This window comes from Haliotis rubra, unplaced genomic scaffold (genome assembly GCF_003918875.1).
Source record: "Haliotis rubra isolate DU_JTF1 unplaced genomic scaffold, ASM391887v1 Scf573, whole genome shotgun sequence".
Lineage (NCBI taxonomy): Eukaryota > Metazoa > Mollusca > Gastropoda > Lepetellida > Haliotidae > Haliotis > Haliotis rubra.
This window is the reverse complement of record NW_025767272.1, coordinates 197,375-213,389: the sequence shown is the minus strand read 5'-3', so window position 1 is coordinate 213,389 and position 16,015 is coordinate 197,375. Positions and strand designations below refer to the sequence as shown.

Genomic DNA, 16,015 nt, shown 5'->3' with positions numbered 1-16,015 from the left:
GACAACTGACAGATCAACACGAGACACCGACGACTACTGACACACTTTGCAGAACCTATAGAAACCTTTAATCTCCCCATCCATCGACCACCCGTGAAGATCCGGGGTAGAATAGGTCTTCAGCAACCCATGCTTGCTGTTCAAGGCGACTAACGGGATCGGGTGGTCAAGCTCACTGACTTGGTTGACACATGTCATCGGTTCCCAATTGCGCAGGTCGATGCTCATGCTGTTGATCACTGGATTGTCTAGTCCAGAGTCGATTATTTACAGACCGCTGCCATATAGCTGGAATAATGCTGAGTGCGACGTAAAACTAAACTCACTCACTCACTCACCCATCCATCGGCGCTTCACAGCAAGGTAAGCGCCTTTCCCTATCACTAGGCTTTGTATTGGTTTCGGTTTCAGGGTATTGATTTGTAGTTGTGCCTGCGATTTTTCTACAAGTGAAATATTTATTTCTGAACCAGTGCAGATAGACGACTGATTTAACATCGGGTATGTCAGTTGATCTTTTTTTTATCCCCCGCAACAACGAAGTTGCGAGGGATATAGAAACGAGTTTCGTCCATCCGTGTGTCCGTCTGTCACACTTTGTCAGAAGCATATCTCCTAAACTATTGGTGATAGCTAAACCAAACTTGGTACACATGTCAACCATGATCCATAGATGTGCCTTTTGACCCAGATGTGAATTATATTTTTTTCGGTTTACATGGAAACGTGACTTAGGCTGTGGCTATGAGGATGTCATCTTGTCCGGAGCAGATCTCCTAAACTAAAGCAGATCTTAAAAACCTTTCAATACTCTTTCCACTTTGCTGTGTACACTCCATACACATTTGACATAATCATAACTAGTAGACATATTCATATTGAGTATGTTGCCCTTGCGGGGGATATTGATGACTTTGTTTTCTGTTTAATGTAGGGTTTGATTCCCAGGTCTTCGCGGTAATGAAATAAACACTTCTATTTGAAATTATATTTTTATTTGCCATTGGCAAAAATTAGGGTTGGCTGATCCATAAACCAATCATTACAAAGACAGCCTAATATAATCAGCATCATAATGAACATCAGCATCATAACCAGCTTCATCTACAGCATCAGCATCATAACAGCTTCATCTACATCATCAGCATCATAATCAGCTTCATCTACATCATCAGCATCATAATCAGCTTCATCTACATCATCAGCATCATAATCAGCTTCATCTACATCATCAGCATCATAATCTGCTTCATCTACATCATCAGCATCATAACCAGCTTTATCTACATCATCAGCATCATAATCAGCTTCATCTACATCATCAGCATCATAATCAGCTTCATCTACATCATCAGCATCATAATCTGCTTCATCTACAGCATCAGCATCATAACAGCTTCATCTACATCATCAGCATCATAACCAGCTTTATCTACATCATCAGCATCATAATCAGCTTCATCTACATCATCAGCATCATAACCAGCTTCATCTACATCATCAGCATCATAACCAGCTTCATCTACATCATCAGCATCATAATCTGCTTCATCTACATCATTAGCATCATAACCAGCTTCATCTACATCATCAGCATCATAATCTGCTTCATCTACATCATCAGCATCATAATCAGCTTCATCTACATCATCAGCATCATAACCAGCTTCATCTACATCATCAGCATCATAATCAGCTTCATCTACATCATCAGCATCATAATCAGCTTCATCTACATCATCAGCATCATAATCAGCTTCATCTACATCATCAGCATCATAACCAGCTTCATCTACATCATCAGCATCATAATCAGCTTCATCTACATCATCAGCATCATAATCTGCTTCATCTACATCATCAGCATCATAATCTGCTTCATCTACATCATCAGCATCATAATCTGCTTCATCTACACCATCAGCATCATAATCAGCTTCATCTACATCATCAGCATCATAATCAGCTTCATCTACATCATCAGCATCATAATCAGCTTCATCTACATCATCAGCATCATAATCTGCTTCATCTACATCATCAGCATCATAATCTGCTTCATCTACATCATCAGCATCATAATCAGCTTCATCTACATCATCAGCATCATAATCTGCTTCATCTACATCATCAGCATCATAATCAGCTTCATCTACATCATCAGCATCATAATCTGCTTCATCTACATCATCAGCATCATAATCAGCTTCATCTACATCATCAGCATCATAATCTGCTTCATCTACATCATCAGCATCATAACCAGCTTCATCTACATCATCAGCATCATAACCAGCTTCATCTACATCATCAGCATCATAATCTGCTTCATCTACATCATCAGCATCATAATCAGCTTCATCTACATCATCAGCATCATAACCAGCTTCATCTACATCATCAGCATCATAATCAGCTTCATCTACATCATCAGCATCATAATCTGCTTCATCTACATCATCAGCATCATAATCTGCTTCATCTACATCATCAGCATCATAATCAGCTTCATCTACATCATCAGCATCATAATCAGCTTCATCTACATCATCAGCATCATAATCAGCTTCATCTACATCATCAGCATCATAACCAGCTTCATCTACATCATCAGCATCATAATCAGCTTCATCTACATCATCAGCATCATAATCTGCTTCATCTACATCATCAACATCATAACAACTGTCATCTTCATCCTCATCAGCATCAACTTCACCATCACCAGCATCCTTCTGTGATACTTCATAGGGCAATTCTGTGTCATGACTGAAAAATATGAATACAAAAACATCTTGACTGAAGTTTTTTATCCTTCATTGAATATTTTTTTAGTTCCCAATGAACATGCCATTGTAATCAAACAGTTTTTTCTGAAAAAATATTATGTTTTTTTAGATATTTTAACATTAAGATCATAATGGAAAGATATGTCTCATTTAATCATATTTATTCCCAAAATACCTGGGACAGGTGGGAAAAGATCATAGTTTAAAATAAACTGTCTTATGCAAAACACATTTTCAGTCGAGAGTTAATCCTTGCTAGCTCAAGCAGCTCCAAGTACTATACTCTGTTTGCTGCAAAATCTTACCAATAAAATAGCAAATAAATATACATTTGAAAGGTCAAATCATCCTAAATGCCATGAAAGTTAGTCATTTGTCCATTCAAAATCGCCACTGTAATTTCCGACATTGGTAATGAAGAAGACCAAAAGTTGTTTAAGAAATGATTATGTAAATGTTGGTGTTTTAATGACTGTTGCTAAAAATAGCAACATTTAGAAAACTCCTGATGACATGAAAATACTGTACTTACCGAACAGAACAGACCAAATCTGTCAACAAGTAGAAAATTGGTTCATTAAACTTATAATATCAACATTGATTACTTTAACACCACTTCAAAGTGTATTTCAGTTAATGCTTAATGTTAAAGGGAGGTCTTAAGTGATGCATTTTGCAGTGGGGAGGTCACTTGGGGTCATCTTGTGGTTAAAGGCTGTTTGTGTGTGCTTCGTTATGTGTGTGCTATGTTAGTCTTAAGCCCAGTACTCGTTTTACTTGTACTCTTGGGTCGCTTCTCCACTTTGGAGTCGCCATATTTCTATATTATTATAATATCATAAATACCCCATCTATGGCATCTGATAGAACTAATGTATGATAGCAGCAGCAATTAATTTAATTACAGTGCCATTATGAAGTTCCCATAAGGGGTTATTATACGTAAAGTCACTAATTGAAATCCAAAGTATTTTTTTTCCCACCTCCGTATCCGCAGGATTCTACAAGCAAAAAGAGCACGAGTCAGGATAAGGAAAAATATGTAATTTTCTGAATAAAATTGATATTTTATTCTTATCCTGACTCATGAGGTAAGCCCTCCCATCCTCCCCACATGACACTTTGGATTTCCCTGCAAATTCAAGTGTCGGGCTCGTTATAAGGAGAGAGTGAAGCATGTGGCAACTGGTGGCGCTGTCTTTCCCGCCAGTGGGGGAGCAAAGAGGGGCAACTCTTGGTGACTAGTGATTAGTGATTTTACACATGTTTCAATTGAAGGGAGCTTCAATAGGGAGATACAAGTGTTCCACTATGTTCGCAAGAAGAAGAAGACAAGCAAAAGAGCATGAGTCATGCTAAGTATAAAATATCAATTTTATTCAGAAAATTACGTCTTTCCTGAAACTGTGAACACACAAAGATAAGGTTGTCAGATGGAGCCTTGTGCTACTTGGGTTGTTACAAATTTATGTTTTGTACATTTCCATGGCAGCCAGTTTAATTTTGACTCAGTTTATAGTGTTGTTCTTGTCAGGGCCATATCTCAAAAGAGTACTTGGTATTCTTTCATGAAACTTCTGCCTTTTGCTCTTAGGAATGTTTAAAATTTGTATTTTTTCCTTTGACTTTGATATTTGTGTGTATTCCATGTTATTGGCTTGATAGCTCAATAACTACTCTTGTATGGAGACTGACAGTTTTAATAGACAGAAATTCTCTCATCAAGTTGGAATTAAAGTAACCATCAAAACAAAACATCTCCCAATACACAACTGTTGTAAAGAAAGTAGCAGCATGTGAGAAATATCCATGGTTGATGGTGGTGTGGTAGCCCTGTAAAGCGGTTCAATTCCCCACATGGGTACAATGTGTGAGGCCCATTTCTGGTGTCACACACCCTGATATTGCTATAATATTGCTAAAAGGTTTTGTAAAACTAAACTCACTCACTCACTCTGGTGTCCCCCCAACCTGAACAAGCTCATTTGCATCAGATTAAAGTGGCACTAAAGTACTGTTGGAAATATATAAAAAATTAAAAAAATTTCACAATCATATCTACAATTTATGTAGTTAATATGTGAAAATGTGAAATATGTAGACAATTGTTTTTCAGTTCTTGTAAAAGTAAGTTATAGCCAGTGAACTCTGGCACCATATTCTCTATCTCCCCACAACAAGCAGCGCACAGAATGGAAGAACTTTTCAGTCTTATGAACACATGGTACCATAATAAATGACTTACCTGCAGTATCTTGAACTGTCTGTCTTTTTTTACTGCTTTTGGGCATTATATCTTTATTATCTGAAAACAAGAAATCATGTAAGTGTTTGTTATGACAGCAAATGTCAGAGACCATATGTACTGAAAGATGGGCACGTGCCCAGTTGGAGACTGGTCACTATCATGCATGACCCAGGGGCTTTCATGATAGACTGCGAGATTTGTGGAGTTACATGTGAGGGTTGACTACAACAAGTTTTACTGTGACTGTGTTCCTAGTGGTGTGTTTATCCCAACCACATCTCTAAAACCAATAGGTATTCTTTCATGAAAATGAGAACCACAAAGATGAATTACGAATCCATTCAATAATATTCGTATTTCATGAGTGCTGTCAAACTGTTCAGACGCTATTCAAGTCAATCTGTTGTTATTGTCCATGTTTTAAAGTGTTTTTTTATGTGTTCAAGTGAAAGAAATGTCATTTAAATAAATGCCCTTTTTTGCAAGATTTTTAGTGCCCATGGTGCTTACCACGTCAAATACAGTATTCCCCCACTCACAGGTTTGTTTCTATGGAAACCTGACCGATACTGTGGAGAATTCAAATCTTGATTTAAAAAAGAGACATATATTTTCAAAATATATGGTTGATAGACTGTCTGCATCCATAATTTTTGCTGTGAGTCTTCATTATACACGCTGATTTGCTTTTCATTGAAAGACAGCTTTGACTAGGCAATGAGGCCACACCCCATGTGTGTGTAGGTTAGAACCCCAGCCAGTAATTTTCTTCAAAATTTCATTCATTCGTTTACAGTTAAAATTTAACAGTTTCAGTCATTCAAAGTCATATTTGTTGTAGTTTGTCTAATATTTGTCAACATATCCTTTTTGTGATGGAAAGTAGTAAACCTACAGGAAGCCTCTAATGGTGACCCACAAAACTGTCCCAAACGTTTAATACTTTACATCCAGGTGCTCACATCTGAGTTACAATTGTTTAATCATCTGCATGTGTATTTGCATGTCTATATTTCATAACAATTCTTAGGATTGAAATAAAGTTTCCGAGACACTGGGAATCTGCATTCATTCGTCTCTGTTCAGGTGTATTGTGTTCATTGAAACAAAACAGAGATCATATACTGATATATTTGAACTCTGAGAAAACAATATTTCCTGACTGCCTATTTTCTCTGTTACTCTAAGACAATATGTAGCACACACATTCGGCCATGTTTGAAGCTGTTCTTCTGCGCATGTTCAGATCATAAGTCAGGTGATGTTTCTGGTTTCCGTCTACGTGTGTGACATGACATAATTTAGAATGTTCCAGATCAGCTGATTACTGGTAGCCAGAGTCAAATTTTAACATTGTTTATTGTTTTTTGTTTATGTTTTTTTTTTGCAGGGGTATTTGATGAAATGTTATTCTCTGGGGTGCTTCCTGTTGGGAAATTTTAAACCAGTGGGCAGACATTCTTGAATTACGTGAAATCTTTCACACATTGCATGCAACTATGCCGGTCCCAAATCAGAGGAATGTGTAGCCTTTTGTGCATTAACTCTTTCAACACCAGTCAACCAGAACCTCTAACCAAGTTAAATGATATCCTTGAAACAATGTTACTTAGCTCTTTTACTTTTCAATAACATTGCCAAAAATAATTTATAATTTCAAATCTGTCAGTATTATGTGATCTGTTAAAATGTAATAAACAAATTCAGACATTTCTAGTATAAAAACACCATAAAGGTTTACAGTATTAATAAACAAATCATACGTCAGGTAGGTTCCAGATATTATGTATCATTCTGACGTGATTAATCAGCCTCCAGTGTCGAATGGGTTAATCACTCCAGTTACTGTACTGTGCGTGTAATTTAGCAATAACTAGGATTCTTAGGATTATAATGAGAGTACGAAGTCAACATGTCTTGACTTCGGGTATCGGCCGTTTTGGAAGTATTCCTTCAGGCACGTTGATCTCTATACAGGTGTATATCTTAAATGTTCATTGAGACCATGTACTGAGTGGACTCTGAGTGAAAGGACAAAGACAATATCTCCTGACTGACATTGTTCTCTGTTATTGTAAGACAGGGATATGCAGTACTCACCTTTGATAGCTTCCATTTTACTGATGCAATGGTTGTGTTCAACTTTTATACGGGTAGCCTTAGTCACGTGACAATGTTGTCATGTCGAATTTTCTAGATTTTCTTTAGTCACATGTTACCTACCGTTAGCTAATCATAGTGTCAGATTCATGTACTTTATTGAATAGATGAAAACATGTCAGCAATATCGCTTTATATACATGTGGCAGGTATGAAGTCATGTAAGGTTTGGTTCATTTGAAGTTGTCATTGTTTATAGTTTTAACGCAAGCAGTATCATTTTTAAGCGTTAGTCTATGGTTATTTTTTAAATCTTGCCTAGTCCATTACGGCTATAAGGGGTGTCAAGGGATTGTGTCATCGCTTGTGTTGTGCCCTTTGACTTCCTTGGCCCCTTGTGTCGATTGGTTCTTTTAAAACACTAAACATTACTTGCACGTCAGATCACAGTTCAGAGCACAAACAACTAACACGTCTGATCTAAAGGTAGGAACAATATTTCAAGTATTTTATATATGTTGTACTAAATAACAATGTTATTAGTGCTAATTAAATGTTCTTCATGATAATAAAATAGGTTAAAGTATATTTGTGCAATTGTAAATATTATGCCGAGGTAAGTAGACTATCTTGCAGTGATATAGTAAATAACGATCATGCTTAAAACTATGCTGCTTTGTTTATTTGTAAATATTCAATGATGTTTATGCATAGGTTATTTTCTGTGCATTATAACCATAACACACTTGATTTACATTATACTTACGATGCAGAATGATTGAATGTGTGAATGATTTTAAGTATGACCTGATATAGCTTACACATAGTTACGTCAGTACTGAACCATAACTACTGATTGTTGTGATTTGTATATATACATATTTAGAATATTGAGACTTTGGTTTGCTTGTTCTTGTTGCAGCAGTATATTCATCTTGGAGACGTGGCTCTTCTATACCCCAGTGTGACGCACAGGGTATGAACGTCATAATGTGTACGTTGGTACGACGTATTTGAAACGTTATTGTAATACCAAGGAGTTACTGTTCTTGGTGGTTCAGTCAACGTGTTAATGGCAATGTAACTATTACCACAACAACATTATCTAATGTGCATCTGTTGACATTAATTGATATTACACTCATTTCTTATGTTAGAAATGATATCAGAGATTCAATGATTGTATATATTTATCTATATTTATATGTTTGCCCTTAACTTGGAACTTATTTTGTAAACATGTGTTTCAGGGTGTCTGTCAATAAAGAATAGATCTCACAACCCGTAATCAGTGTCTGGTCCTCAGTATTCCCATTCACGTACCGGTTACATACATATGTTGTGATATTAAATAGGTGTATATAAATAACTTCCTTGATCAGCCCTTAATCAGGGTTACATAAAGCCTGCCTGTAATTGATACAGTATCAGTAACTAACACAATAGCCTTTTTTGTCTCGACTTTGCCTTCTCAATGTCCCGTGACTCGTATTTAAAATCACATGTGGGCTGAAGACATGTCCCTAAGAGAAACAAGTTTCGACACCAGCCATTGATTCATTTTGAAATAAATACAAGTAAAAATAGGTATTGATTGCTTTGAATTATCAGTACCAGGTTTGTGCTTAAGGGATAACTCATATAGTTAAGTATTTGTTGTTTTTCTTAGTTGTGGGGTATGACATTCTTAGGTGCAGATTATGCTGGGGAAAAGGTTAAGTAAACCTCATTTTTTACATTGAAATCTTTTCTTGTTCTGGTTGTGTTGAATAATAATGATCCTGGTGGTGTTGACTGTTTATAGACTCAGGTGTAGTGATGGTGTTGACAGTCTATAGACCCTGGTGTAGTGATGGTGTTGACTGTCTATAGACTCTGGTGTAGTGATGGTGTTGACAGTCTATAGACTCTGGTGTAGTGATGGTGTTGACAGTCTATAGACTCTGGTATAGTGATGGTGTTGACTGTCTATAGACTCTGGTGTAGTGATGGTGTTGACAGTCTATAGACTCTGGTATAGTGATGGTGTTGACAGTCTATAGACTCTGGTGAAGTGATGGTGTTGACAGTCTATAGACTCTGGTATAGTGATGGTGTTGACAGTCTATAGACCCTGGTGTAGTGATGGTGTTGACTGTCTATAGACTCTGGTGTAGTGATGGTGTTGACAGTCTATACACTCTGGTATAGTGATGGTGTTGACAGTCTATAGACTCTGGTGTAGTGATGGTGTTGACTGTCTATAGACTGTAGTGTAGTGATGGTGTTGACAGTCTATAGACCCTGGTGTAGTGATGGTGTTGACAGTCTATAGACTCTGGTTTAGTGATGGTGTTGACGATCTATAGACCCTGGTGTAGTGATGGTGTTGACAGTCTATAGACTCTGGTGTAGTGATGGTGTTGACAGTCTATAGACCCTGGTGTAGTGATGGTGTTGACAGCCTATAGACCCTGGTGTAGTGATGGTGATGACGATCTATAAACCCTGGTGTAGTGATGGTGTTGACAGTCTATAGACCCTGGTGTAGTGATGGTGTTGACAGTCTATAGACCCTGGTGTAGTGATGGTGTTGACAGTCTATAGACTGTAGTGTAGTGATGGTGTTGACAGTCTATAGACCCTGGTGTAGTGATGGTGTTGACAGTCTATAGACTGTAGTGTAGTGATGGTGTTGACAGTCTATAGACCCTGGTGTAGTGATGGTGTTGACAGTCTATAGACTGTAGTGTAGTGATGGTGTTGACAGTCTATAGACCCTGGTGTAGTGATGGTGTTAACAGTCTATAGACTCTGGTGTAGTGATGGTGTTGACAGTCTATAGACTCTGGTATAGTGATGGTGTTGACAGTCTATAGACTCTGGTGTAGTGATGGTGTTGACTGTCTATAGACTGTAGTGTAGTGATGGTGTTGACAGTCTATAGACCCTGGTGTAGTGATGGTGTTGACAGTCTATAGACCCTGGTGTAGTGATGGTGATGACGATCTATAAACCCTGGTGTAGTGATGGTGTTGACAGTCTATAGACCCTGGTGTAGTGATGGTGTTGACAGTCTATAGACCCTGGTGTAGTGATGGTGTTGACAGTCTATAGACTGTAGTGTAGTGATGGTGTTGACAGTCTATAGACCCTGGTGTAGTGATGGTGTTGACAGTCTATAGACTCTGGTGTAGTGATGGTGTTGACAGTCTATAGACCCTGGTGTAGTGATGGTGTTGACAGTCTATAGACCCTGGTGTAGTGATGGTGTTGACAGTCTATAGACCCTGGTGTAGTGATGGTGTTGACAGTCTATAGACCCTGATGTAGTGATGGTGTTGACAGTCTATAGACCCTGGTGTAGTGATGGTGTTGACAGTCTATAGACTCTGGTGTAGTGATGGTGTTGACAGTCTATAGACTCTGGTGTAGTGATGGTGTTGACAGTCTATAGACTCTGGTGTAGTGATGGTGTTGACAGTCTATAGACCCTTGTGTAGTGATGGTGTTGACAGTCTATAGACTGTAGTGTAGTGATGGTGTTGACAGTCTATAGACCCTGGTGTAGTGATGGTGTTGACAGTCTATAGACCCTGGTTTAGTGATGGTGTTGACAGTCTATAGACTGTAGTGTAGTGATGGTGTTGACAGTCTATAGACTGTAGTGTAGTGATGGTGTTGACAGTCTATAGACCCTGGTTTAGTGATGGTGTTGACGATCTATAAACCCTGGTGTAGTGATGGTGTTGACGGTCTATAGACCGTGGTGTAGTGATGGTGTTGACAGTCTATAGACTCTGGTGAAGTGATGGTGTTGACAGTCTATAGACTCTGGTATAGTGATGGTGTTGACAGTCTATAGACTCTGGTGTAGTGATGGTGTTGACAGTCTATAGACACTGGTGTAGTGATGGTGTTGACAGTCTATAGACCCTGGTGTAGTGATGGTGTTGACAGTCTATAGACTCTGGTGTAGTGATGGTGTTGACAGTCTATAGACCCTGGTGTAGTGATGTTGTTGACAGTCTATAGACCCTGGTGTAGTGATGGTGTTGACAGTCTATAGACCCTGGTGTAGTGATGGTGTTGACAGTCTATAGCCTCTGGTGTAGTGATGGTGTTGACAGTCTATAGACTGTAGTGTAGTGATGGTGTTGACAGTCTATAGACTCTGGTGTAGTGATGGTGTTGACAGTCTATAGACTGTAGTGTAGTGATGTTGTTGACAGTCTATAGACCCTGGTGTAGTGATGGTGTTGACAGCCTATAGACCCTGGTGTAGTGATGGTGATGACGATCTATAAACCCTGGTGTAGTGATGGTGTTGACAGTCTATAGACTCTGGTGAAGTGATGGTGTTGACAGTCTATAGACTCTGGTATAGTGATGGTGTTGACAGTCTATAGACTCTGGTGTAGTGATGGTGTTGACAGTCTATAGACACTGGTGTAGTGATGGTGTTGACAGTCTATAGACCCTGGTGTAGTGATGGTGTTGACAGTCTATAGACTCTGGTGTAGTGATGGTGTTGACAGTCTATAGACCCTGGTGTAGTGATGTTGTTGACAGTCTATAGACCATGGTGTAGTGATGGTGTTGACAGTCTATAGACCCTGGTGTAGTGATGGTGTTGACAGTCTATAGCCTCTGGTGTAGTGATGGTGTTGACAGTCTATAGACTCTGGTGTAGTGATGGTGTTGACAGTCTATAGACTCTGGTGTAGTGATACTAAGTTGCTCGCTCCCTTTCTCACTCACTGTGTGAAAACATTACTTTGGTAAGTTGTACAGTGTTTGTAATGTTCAAAATGTTTATCTTGACCCTTGGATCTGATGAACTTTCCCAAATGATTTGATTTAGTGATAGAACTGTATCCCCATCAGTGCGATGTCCCTACAGTAATGAAATGTTGAAATTACGCCCAAACAAATTGCAATACAATCACTGCTCATTTCATGGTACTCTTGTATTTCAAAGACAATTTTTCCAAATTTGTTTCTCATTTTAAGCATGAAATTTGACAATGATTCTACTTCAATTTGTTTGTGTTTTAGCATTTGATATGAAGGAGGCATTTCATTTTAAACTAATGCACATTTTAATTTAAATGTTGAAAATTGAAGCTTTTAGATTGGATTTTTGTTTAGGATTTGAGTTATCAGAAATTAAAATGTTTGATTCAGAAAATGCCTAGAGGTTAAAGTGTACGATCATAACACTGAAGACCCAGGTTCGATTCCCCACATGGGTACAAATGTGTGTAGCCCATTTCTGGTGTCCTCCTCCCAGATGCTGCTTGAATATTTGTAAAGGTATCTTAAAACTAAACTCACTCACTCACTCACTCTTAAAACTAAACTCACTCACTAGTTAGTCATAGTAGGATACCAATCACGAGTGAGTGAGTGACTTTAGTTGTACGCCACACTCAGCAATATTCCAGCTATATGGCGGCGGTCTTTAAATAATCGAGTTTGGACCAGACAATCCATTGATCAACAGCATGAGCATCGATCAGCGCAATTGGTACAAAGTTGACAATGCCAGCGAGCCTGACCACCTGATCCCGTTATTCACCTCTTACGACAAGCATGGGTTACTGAAGATCAATTCTAACCCTCATATAGCTGGAATATTACCGAATACAATATTGACCAACAAATCAACAAAACATACAAACCACATTCACATATATTCATCACTACTTTGACTTTCAGTTCCCACCTGAGTAAGTAATTTTTCCAGATAACTGAGACAAATTATTATCTCGGGATGACATTTTGAATTTACATTTCACCAAATAAAACTGTAAAACAAATAAATTCAAGTTATCTGAATTTTAATGAGAATTACATGTCAAACATGTTTTGCTATTTGTCAAACATTAAATTAATGAGCGCAAAAATACATTAACTGTGAAATTCTGAGAAACAACCTTTGAGGTGTATTGATAAAAGGCAAACACCAATGAGGCCTTTATTTGAAAAACGTCCGCTGGCCTCCAATTCCAGGGTAAATTATGCAAAAAAATATCCATTGACCAAGTTTGATTATTGACTAATTTCCAGATTTAGGTTAATCAAAGGAATGGGGGTTTTTATATTTTTTGCAGGATTCTGTTACCTGGGGTAAATATGAGGCTCGTGACTTGTTTTCAGCCAAAGAAAATTGTGTATCTTTTCAAGATGAATCCAGAGGACCTTCTTTTTACAGGGTGCCAAAGGTTTTAGACAGTCTTGTTTAAACATGACAGAAATTCTGCTATTTTTGGTTGGTTTTCTTCAGTTCCAGTTTGTAGCAAATTTAAAACAGAAATCTTGAGAACAACTCACAATTACATCATTTGTGTTACTTATCAATGGAGGGGCAATATTATTATGCATGGAAGGCTGGGGATCTACTGTGTGAAAGAAACGACACATGGACACAAGAAATGACCTATTCTAACATCTGTTCCCCTCAAGAATGGTCCATTTAGGATTATTTAAAATATGACTGTTAAGGCTTCAATCTTATCATTTTGATTAGGACCCAACTCATTAAATTTGATTATGGAATTGTAAATGGATGTCAATTAATATGCAAATTGATTTTGTTTAGTGTGAAAGCCACATTAAATTTGAAACCATGATATATACTTGAAATCTACAAGGGAGGTTATGGGCTGAAACTACGGAGAACATGCTTTGGACTAATGGGAACGAACCTTGCTGAATTAGATAAATGTTATTCCAGATGAAAAGCAATTCTTTTGAAATGAACAAGTGTTGATTTCAAGTCCCCTGGGTCTCCTTACAGGGGAAGCAGGGCGACAGAGTGATCGATATCACATGTGATGACAGATGAGACGTATATGTATTTCATGAAAGATCACAGCACCCCTCTCCAGAACAAATAAGTTAGTGTCTGTGTACACCAGGAGATACTTCTTGTGAATAATGCATCAGTCATACTGTGTCATCCTGTAATCAAATTGCGTTTGTTTTAGGGAAATGTGTCCGTTTGATTAGAGCATGGAGTCTTGGTTACAGACGAGGTGTTGATTTCACGCTGACGTTGCCTCTTCACTCAGGGAAGGACAGCATGTGTCATTCTGATTGTCAGAGATAAGGTTGTGACATTTTTAATGTCACAGATGGCACATGTCATTCTGACACTCAAAGAAGCTACAATTGACCTTCTGGGTGTTGGGATTGATCCATGTTTTCTGGGTGTCATACCTGAAACGTCCTTCTGGGTGTCATACAAGAAACGTCCTTCTGGGTGTCATAGGAGAACATTTGTCCTTCTGGGTGTCATAGAAGATACATTTGTCCTTCTGGGTGTCATAGGCAAACATTTGTCCTTCTGGGTGTAATACAAGAAACGTCCTTCTGGGTGTCATAGTAGAAACGTCCTTCTGGGTGTCATGGGAGAAATGTTTGTCCTGGGTGTCATAGAAGAAATGTTTGTCCTTCTGGGTGTCATAGAAGAACCATTTTGTCATTCTGGTTGTCATAGAAGAAGCATTTGTCCTTCTGGTTGTCATAGAAGATACATTTGTCCTTCTGGGTGTCATAGAAGAAGCATTTGTCATTCTGGGTGTCATAGAAGAAATGTTTGTCCTTCTGGGTGTCGTAGAAGAAACGTTTGTCCTTTTGGCTGTCATAGAAAAACGTTTGTCCTGGGTGTCATAGAAGAAGCGTTTGTCCTTCTGGGCGTCATAGAAGATACATTTGTCCTTTTGGGTCTCATGGAAGAAACGTTTGTCATTCTGGGTGTCATAGAAGAAGCGTTTGCCATTCTGGGTGTTATAGAAACAGCCTTTGTCATTCTGGGTGCTTAATAAGAAGCATGTTTCATTTTAGGTATTTTAGAGGAAGCATTTGTGTTGTGCCCTTCTTAATTTGATAAATGATACCTATTTTCATTCGGAATGTCATAGAGGATACTTGTATTAGAACTTCCAGTTGCACAAAATTTAAATACACTCGAGAGCAAACAAATACAAAGCTACTCGGTATGATCAGAGTTGTCTGAAAGGGCTATATCTTGTCAACGTATACAGCAGTACAGTGTATTGTACAGCATAGTGTGAAAGGGCTATATCTTGTCAGGGTATACAGCAGTACAGTGTATTGTACAGCATTGTCTGAAAGGGCTATATCTTGTCAGCGTATACAGCAGTACAGTGTATTGTACAGCATTGTCTGAAAGGGCTATATCTTGTCAGCGTATACAGCAGTACAGTGTATTGTACAGCATTGTCTGAAAGGGCTATATCTTGTCAGCGTATACAGCAGTACAGTGTATTGTACAGCATAGTCTGAAAGGGCTTTGTACAGAGTTACATCCCCTTCGATCATGTGTTCAAATCCCAGATTCACCTTTATTATCTTTCTGGATTTGACAGCACCTTACCCATGCAGCATGGGCGGATCCAGGAAATTTGTGTAACCCCCCCCCGCCATCCTCCAATGCATTCTGAACACTTAATTACAGTGTTGATTAAATTCATTCCAAGCAAAATACCTGTCAGTCATACCCTTTATCATCATGACATAGCTTATGATGACAGCCGTGGTCTATATGTGATATTTTACTGTTATGACCCAATATGTTGACTCTTCATGCGTCCCACTGAAGCATCAGCCAAGAGGCTGAACAGAGTTGTCTCCCCTCCCCTTATCACGATGTTCAACATCAGTGTCATAGACTGTTATTTGATGCTTCCATCGGCAATTTTACAGAGGTATGATATCAGACTTTAAACACTGAAGCTTGGAACACATAATCCAGTGACTGACGTCATGAGCATCTATCCTAACCAATCCAGACCACAGAATCTATTTAGTCGGCTTCTGTGACTAGCATAGGTTACTTGTTGCCAACAAATGTACACAGGTAGAAAGATTG

At 38.4% G+C, this 16,015-nt stretch overlaps 2 protein-coding genes across 6 annotated transcripts in view; one reads left to right on the top strand and one right to left on the bottom strand.

Moving 5' to 3' along the window:
* LOC124254500 overlaps positions 1 to 7,199 on the bottom strand; it is a 110,856-nt gene extending 103,657 nt beyond the window's left edge. For 2 of the 3 annotated variants that reach the window (XM_046688310.1, XM_046688311.1), the window contains exon 1: positions 7,138 to 7,196. In XM_046688310.1, coding sequence (XP_046544266.1) covers positions 7,138 to 7,153 — 16 coding nt within the window. In that variant the 5' untranslated portion in view covers positions 7,154 to 7,196. Of the gene's footprint in view, positions 1 to 7,137 lie in introns of all 3 variants that reach the window. The other variant, XM_046688313.1, reaches the window with a different exon arrangement.
* Positions 1 to 16,015, top strand: part of LOC124254501 (NAD(P)H-hydrate epimerase-like) — a 391,625-nt gene that overhangs the window by 345,283 nt on the left and 30,327 nt on the right. The gene's annotated exons all lie outside the window — the stretch shown is intronic.